The 8,501-nt window shown below is 41.2% G+C and overlaps 1 protein-coding gene across 1 annotated transcript; it reads right to left on the bottom strand.

The window, feature by feature from the left end:
* Positions 1–839: 839 nt before the first annotated feature.
* On the bottom strand, positions 840–8,274 carry cxxc1b (CXXC finger protein 1b). The gene is made up of 14 exons (XM_080545868.1): positions 8,199–8,274; positions 5,901–6,013; positions 5,708–5,808; positions 5,446–5,573; positions 5,109–5,264; positions 4,783–4,932; positions 4,551–4,658; positions 4,086–4,264; positions 3,258–3,465; positions 3,052–3,162; positions 2,593–2,642; positions 2,367–2,463; positions 2,068–2,220; positions 840–1,265 (listed from the first exon to the last, which is right to left on the bottom strand). Exons 1-14 carry the CDS (start codon positions 8,199–8,201, stop codon positions 1,119–1,121), a joined length of 1,704 nt encoding a protein of 567 aa, XP_080401994.1. The 5' UTR covers positions 8,202–8,274; the 3' UTR covers positions 840–1,118.
* Between the last annotated feature and the right edge of the window lie 227 nt (positions 8,275–8,501).

Raw genomic sequence — 8,501 nt, 5'->3', positions numbered from 1 at the left:
TATACTGTTGGAACACACAAGTGCACAGCTGATTAATCAATTAAACCAATAGAGTGAGACAGGATATGTTCATGCAAGGTGCCTTTCAGGAAGTAGTGGCGATTGTGCACCTAGCCTATTCCTCACGTTCTCCTCCACCTCTCTTCAAGCGTATTGGAGGAGATGATCCAGGTCCTCTGATGTTCTCCTCCTCCAATTGCTTTTTGAGAAGACCACTGGAGGACGGAGGAGAGGAGACGCGAGGAATCAAGTTTCGAGCTATTGAGACTGCTTGTCCTTGAAGTTCAAGTAAATCATTTATCCCGGCTGCACTAAGACTGTTCAATGGCAACTAAAGTAGTAGTCGGGGTCAAGGCTCCTGAATTTGTATTTATTATTTATTTTAATCATCATCATCCCTTTTTAGTATTTTAATATAATAACTATAGCCATCTTCTTTTTATCATGATCTCACTGTTTTTTATATACCATATATGGCTGGCCCAGTATTATTGTCTGTCCTTTATGTTGTGTTGTTATGTGTTGTTTTTAGTGGAGTGGCGTGGCAAAATGAATTTCCCCACGGGGATAAATAAAGTATCATTGAATTGAATTGAAGTTGTGCTTTTTACAGCTTTCTTCCTCAAGACTTTCCCCCAGTGGCCTCAACATTATTGTTATGTCATGGTTATATGTGCATGCATGGATCCATCCTATTTGTTCTGATCAGATCCACTGATCTATATTTAAGTAATAGGTTCAGATGACACAAATGCATAGCAGAAAGGGGCAGAAGGTGACACCAAAATCACAGGGGGTATAATTGTAATTAAAACAAATACAAGGCACTCAAAGTCCTGTGTCATTTATTTCGACCAATCAAGATGAAGAACAGCAGACAAACAGTACAGCAATAGTCGTTGTCATACTGGACACAAAGAAAAAATATATATCCATTTAAACATTCACACACACATTTCTGTTCACCACAAAGTTCTTAAAAATTCCTCAAAACCAATACCCCCCAAAGTTCTGTTCTATAGAAAAGAATGAAAAGGGAATATATTCTATATCCTGTTATAAATCTCTTGACATAAATGCGGGGGGAAAGGACCCTCAGTAGACGCAGGTGCAGCTGGCTATCTGTCCTTGTTGCTTCGGAGATCAGTGGTGAGGGGGTCATGTTGGATGGTTTGATGCAGCATGAGGGCGAGCAGACCGGCCCTGTTGGTCATGGCAGTCCTGACGTTGCGCTCCTGTTCAAAGAGCTCGTCCAGCTTGTACCACTGTCCAGAAAGGAGGGAAAAAATCATATTTGTACACCTGTCCTGTACCCAAGTCTTTGTTCACAGGAGGATAGTACCGTACAATACATAACCATTAGATTCAACTCTCTGATTTAATAAATATCCATAAAGATACATTTTAAATAAGTCAAATCAGTAATGAACAGGACTTTGGGATGTGTAATATGTATGTGTTGTGGTGACAATCTGTGAAATGTTCCTTTAAGTGGCCCAAATAAAAGATGAATCTGTTGCATTTGTAGTATATTTTGACACAAACACACACATGAATTGTATAGTATTATCTGCCTTTTGACTTGCATAAGTTCTGTAAGATATTCCCCCTGACTGTGGGGGGTGTGGGGGATAGGGTTTACGATCCTTTGTCTTAAAGCCATATGGTCATCTCAAAATGGCTTCTTGTGATCTGTGCCCTACGCCCCTGACCTATAACCTATAAGTGACATCATATGTGGGTGTCCTTCTTTTCACATCTCAAGCATCCCTAAATAACGTGCTCATGAAGATACCTTGTCGTTAAACTGTATTTACATATCATTTACATATCATTTACATATCATTGCATACAAATAGGGGAGTGGGGCCGGGCCGGGGGCACGGTCTCTCTCACTCCAGCACTCTTCTTTGTCATTCCAGAACTCTCTTCACCTCCTCACCACCAGCATCAGCTGTTCTCGTAAACTGTACCTTTGTTTAATACATAGTCTTAAAACTCAGAAGTTTATTCGTGATCCATCTCAAACAAGTTACTTAAAGTTAAGAACCGACACGTTCCACTGACCACTCTGACACGCTCCAGGTCCACTTCAGCTCTTCTGAGCTTCTCCCAGTTGTAGTGCTTGTTACACTTGCGCTTGGAGATCCTGCAGTACTCTCCTGTCGGCTCAAACACGTTACGGACCAGAGGGCAGCCACACACCTCTTCCCCCGTAACCTAGACACAAACCAGAAGAACAAGAAACAACAAGTCAATATATCTTAAACTCTAAGGAGATACAAAGATACGCACGAAAATAAAACGTGTGCATCATGACAGACTGCAACTAAGTACTATATTTTGACTTGTTAATCATCCCAAACCTTCGGGTCCCTGGAATGCTCTGGGCACAAGACTTGAAGTCTCTTGCAGTAGGTCTTGCTCTGCGGATTGTACACGTCACAAAAGAGTCTTGTCGCTCTGAGAACACAAAAAGGAAACAGGATACCTCCGTAAGACCACAATGAAACAACAACAACAAGAGGGCGAAAGTCATCCAGTTAGGGTTAGGGTCAGGGTCAGTCAATACAGAGAGAAGATCTCTCTTACCCTTCGATCCTTGTGGGGTACATGGAACCGAAAGACGTCTGGCTCTCATACTGTAAAAGGAAATGAGAGCGAGAAGGACAAAAGTTATCATCTTATAAGGAGTACATCAGTAGAATAATTTGGGAGGAGAACATGGAACTATATTCTTAAGTCTAGAGTGTTTCTTCTCTATATTTGTTCTCTCTCTTCCTTAATTGCAGCAACAGCAAGCAGACGTATCTAAGAAAAGAGAGGTCTGGGTATAAACATACCCAAACTGTCATAGCCAAGATCAGAGAAGCGAAACAGGAAGTCGCTGGCCTTGAATGCATTCCGGAAACAGCTATAGGCTACAAACCTATATAGGCGAGGCTTAGGAGTTGCTATTCAAAGACTTCAGAAGCATTGCTGACGTTTCAGGGAAACTTCAATAACTTGGGGACGACAAAGTATCTTGGATAAGCGCATCTACAAATTTACCTTAGCATAACATCTCTCCATATGTCTCAGTGCCACCTTGGGGTTGATGGGATGACTGCAGGACACGCAGAAAATCTGCAGGTCGGTGTCCTCGTTATCCCCTTCAGTCGCCTGTGACAGAAGAAAAGAAAGAGTCAAGACAAAGTCTTCTTAGCTAGACCAAAAAATAAAATAATAATAATAATAATTCCATATGTGTGCCTCACCTCCTCATCCTGCAGGACCATCTGTTGCTTGGCCTTGGCAATGATGCCCTCCAGCTCGTGGAAGCGTCGCTCCATGTCTGTGAGACGCAGACGGGCGTTCTGCTGATCCCGGCGGATCCGCTCCAGCTGCTTCTTGCCCTGTTCCTCAGCGATGCAGGGACTCTGCTGCCACTGCTGGATACGCTGAGGGAGGATCTCAATGATCCGGCTGGACAGACAGACAGACAGACAAACAATCGAGATGATAATCAGTATTTTCGTAGAGTCAAGTTGTACAAATTGTTGCTCTTTATGTAGACATATCCTCAGATAGCCATGTTAATGAAAGCAGTCGACGACAAAGAAATTCAAATTCAAATATGGTGGTGGTAAATCGTCATTAAATCATTATGTATCATTTATTTTATGGTAGAAAATGTCAGTGTGATTCTCTCATTTCTGTGAGGCCTTTTGTTAATGATTAATGTGTAGCGATGTTTGTGGGAGCTGACAGTATCGTCTTTTTCCTCATGAAATGGTCACTTTGAGTCAAGAAACAAGGTCAGGATAGTGTGCGTGTGTGTTTTCTGATTCTTGAAGTATGTATCAAATGATGTATCATGATTGAAACAATGTGGAGGGGCTTGGCAAAGCTACTCACGTCTTTGTTATAATAAATAAAGACTATATTCTTCTGATAAATCTTCTCTATCGTCTCCTGATCCTTGAACAAATTCTACTACACTAAAACAGCTAACCACCGAAGTCATATTTAAGATCAATGGGTGTTTTGTCTTTCCTGGACTTTTTAATACCATGTTTCAAAGCATTGTAGCGTCTTAATCTTACTTGGCAGCCAGCTTCATGCCACAGTCCTCGGAGCAGTATTTTGAGCTGGGTCGTGCGGCCTCCACGCAGGTGGGACCGAGGCACTGTTGCAGGCCTCCGGTGTCCCGTGCGTCGCCTCTGTCATTGTGTCTGACTTTGTCCTTGTGTTTCTGCTTCTGTTTGTGCCGCCGTGACTCTTTCTGACGGGTCAGACGCAAAACAAAGAGATCCCATTTCAGACATGTTACGATTTGGAATCGATTTAATTGCAATTATTTTACATATTGTTGGAATAATAGTATGGGCATAATGCCTTCGAAAAAAGATACAGGGCTGTCTGAGGGAGCCAGGGCCTCCGGTGGAGGTACCACCTCAGAGATCCTCTCCTCAGCAAGTGCATCAACTGAAGGTTTGTTTACTTTTCCATCTACCGCCCTTTCCAAACATCATGTAGTGTAATATGTGAGAATTAAATGGTTGACTTACTTTCTTATCAAACTTCTTTTCCCGTCTCTTCACGTGCTTGACCTTCACGGCTTTCTTTCGTATGACAGGACTGAAGGGGGGTCCGTCCTCCTCGTCACTTTGCCATGGCTGGATGCACAGACAGAATGAGACAGATGGAAAAGTCTTGAAAAAGTCTTATGAATAAATGCAGTGGGTTGACAGTGGGTTTCAGAAACGGGTATCACATTTATTTATTTTTTTACTCAAATACCATGTTGTCGTCATTATATCCGGCCGCCTTGTACTGCTGGTAGAGTTCCGCCTCGCTGTCGTAGTCGTCTGAATATCGCCTTCGCCTGTGGTGCGAATTCTCCCGCCTTTCACGCAAGAAATTCTCCTCATCTTTCACACGTAGCATTTTCTGAACAAAAGGAAAAAGGGGACAAAATGTTGTATTTTGCAGGAAGTATACACAAGTTCTTGCAACACACTTGAGAACATGGAATAGTCAAAATACCTCTGAATTTCTTCAGTCAAGTGAGATATGAAAGGGGGGGAAATTAAGAGCAAAGAAGCAAGTTTCATGAGCAAACTCACCCTGGCTCGGACCTCACACTGCCTAAATCTGCACTTCTGTCTTATCTTATTGGGACCCCCGAATTTCTTCATGTCCTTGCAAAAGTCACATTGGGTACAGTCCACGGTCCTCTTGCATGGCTCACACTCCCCACACATGCGAATAGAGCGCTTGACCTGAATCAAAGGAAAAAAACAGACAGATATCTCAACGCCAATGCAGTTGTAGTCCAAAAGAGAAAAAATGTTGGAGGGAGAGATCACAGAAGATACACAAGACCTCATAACTGTAACCTCATAACTGTAAAGATTTAGGAATTAGGAATTAAGATTTAGGAATGTTAAGATGATAAAAAACCTTCGATCCACGGCGCCTTTCTGTCTTGTAATCGGGGGTGCTGCACTGTTTCTCTACTCTCTCAGGCTCAGATTCCTTCTCACGGCTCTTCTTTGGACGGTACTTGATCTCCAACGAGGAGTTCTTGTCTAAACAACGGCAATAACAAAGTCTCAGGGATGTGACAAGTGTTCACCTTGAAAGTCGGAAAATCACACTGCATTCACAAAAAGATGCTATCATATTCTAACTAGGGAAGAAAATAAAGCCATTAGACCCTCACCTCGGCATTTCATGCAGTACCACTCCCTGATTGCCTTGGCCATCTTCTCTGTGACATTGATGCAGTGACCATGAAACCACTCGTTGCAGTTGTCACAGCCACTAAGCAAAAAAAACAGATATGTTGTGAGCCTTATGACACCTTCATCACAATGTTTGATAATCACATGTTATGACTTGGCTAGCGAACTCACATCATGAAGCAGTTGATGTCCGGTTTTCTGCAAATGCAGTACAATGGTGCGTTTTCCCCCTCCATGCTGCTGTCAAGCCCCGGTACAGGGTCGAAGTCGGACACCTCACTGTCCTGTGGAAGATCAAAATACATAGCCATAGATTGGTAGTAAGCTAGTGTAGCCGGGTAGTTTCATGACCCAGGAGTTAGGCAGCCCACCATTGACAGTGTAGCTGGGTAACTTTAGAACCCAGGAGCTTTAAGACAGCCTCTGGAGTGCCACCTCGATATCAAGCCCCGTGACGATTCAAGTAGTGTTTGCTAACAGAGCTTGTTGCTTAATGAATGAACGTGTCTGCAATGGTTAGCGTGCTGAATGTCTCAGGCATTAACCCAGTTCTACTAAGGTAGGCTAGTGGCTGAAATAATTTGCTGTTGCGTTGCTATGCAACCAATCTTTCAGAATAAACCTGGTTTAAGTTAGATGCGTGACAAAAAATGTCTCACAGGTGGAAACAAAATCCCGAACGATAGTTCCTCAAGGGTCTTTTTGGAAATATTAGGTCCCACCTTTAGCGAGATAGATACATAATTTGATAGATAGATAGATAGATTAGATAGATTAGATAGATTAGATAGATTAGATAGATTAGATAGATTAGATAGATAGACAGATAGATAGATAGATAGATAGATAGATAGATAGATAGATAGATAGATAGATAGATAGATAGATAGATAGATAGATAGATAGATAGATTAGATAGATAGATAGATAAAAAGGTGTAAAAGGATAAGTATGTGTGTATCACGAAAATGGCAGAGTGGTGTGTCTGGTGCAGGGGTAAAGGCAGCGAGCTATCAATCAGAAGGTTGCTGGTTCAATCCCTGCCTCAGGAGAGAGTGGTTGACATTAATTTTATGTTGTTTTTTTACATTTAACAGAAGCCTTCATGCAAATCGATTTACAATAAATACATCTGTCTAGGTCAGTGAATCATCTATCCATCAGTAATCATTAGAAACAATAATCTATGCCAAATCCAAGGTCCAGTTATAATGCTAGAAGAACATTATTATTTTACTAGTCAGAATGGCTTCAAACACCATTGTAGTTAAACTAGCCACACCATCATTTTAAACATACATATCTACCACTGCACTTGTGTGAGTTAATTTCAATGTGACAGGACATGTGTGGTGGGGGATCCGACCAGATGTATCTGAGGGCCTCTCAGGCTCTCACCCCTATATATATAACATATAACACATATATATATATATGTATAACATATAGTATATGTGAGAGTGGCGTCGAAACCACTGAATCCAGCTGAATAGTAGCAGGGTTATACAGTGTATCTAATAGTCCACCACCCGCCACACTTGCAAAGCACTTTGATAACATACATACACAACCATCCATATCAATACTCAAACGTTGATGGACGAGGTTTCAAAATGACAGTGACAAACAAATCGTGACGTTAGAATTATAAGGTTCTATCTCCATTTTTGTCAAAATTGAGTTTTTTACATAATCTGATTCATTAGGTGTTTATTAATGCCTGTGTGGTGTTATTTTTAATATGTTGACATTTTTGAGTTAGTAATTAATAAAATACAAAGGTTCCATCTCACAAAACATAATGGAATGTAAAAACTTTGACGCTCAATATCTCTGAACTACCCTAAACGGAGATAGAACCTTCTCATTCTAAACGGAGATAGAACCTTATCATTCTAAACGGAGATAGAACCTTCTCATTCTAAATGGAGATAGAACCTTATCATTCTAAACGGAGATAGAACCTTATCATTCTAAACGGAGATAGAACCTTATCATTCTAAACGGAGATAGAACCTTATCATTCTAAACGGAGATAGAACCTTATCATTCTAAGATCACGAAATTACAGAATCTTTGTTTACATACAAACAATTTCCGGCTCAACATTCCAACAACTCCTAGCTAGCTAGCTAACTCCTAGCTTGTACGCTAACAACGTTACAGCACCGGGTTTGGCTACCTTAAGTTAGCCAGAAAGCTCACGTTTACGCACAATTAGTGGAAGAGATAGAAAACTAAACGTTACATTGTGAGGGTGTTTAACGCTCATTTAGGATCGAGTTAACTTAGGATCCACTAAATGTATTAATGTATCCGTGGCTAGCCAGCACAGAGCTGACGTTAGCTACTCGTTAGCTATCTGACTGACGAGGGTTATAATCTTACAAATATACAGTTGTTACTAAGCTAAGCTACGAGACACACACCGAGATGGTTATGTAAACCGTCTGCGAATAAAAACGTTACCATTTGTGATCTCGTTGTAGCCTCCGATCAAACTCCAACAAATGTAAACAACTGTAACCAGATGGGTTACTAGGCCTGAGTCGGAATAACGTTGGCATACATCGGGGGCACTCGGTTCCACTCGGTTGAACTCGGGAATGGCTTTGACCAATCAAATCGTGACGTTAGAATTATAAGGTTCTTCTTGACATTTTTACATAATCTGATCCATTAGGTGTTTATTAATGCCTGTGTGGTGTTGTTTTTTAACATGTTTATAAAAAAAAAAAATAGTAATTCATAAAATACAAAGGTTCCATCTCA

This window comes from Nansenia antarctica (genome assembly GCF_963989245.1).
Source record: "Nansenia antarctica genome assembly, chromosome: 15".
NCBI lineage: Eukaryota > Metazoa > Chordata > Actinopteri > Argentiniformes > Microstomatidae > Nansenia > Nansenia antarctica.
The sequence above is the reverse complement of the archived record's forward strand: the minus strand, read 5'-3'. Positions and strand labels throughout refer to the sequence as shown.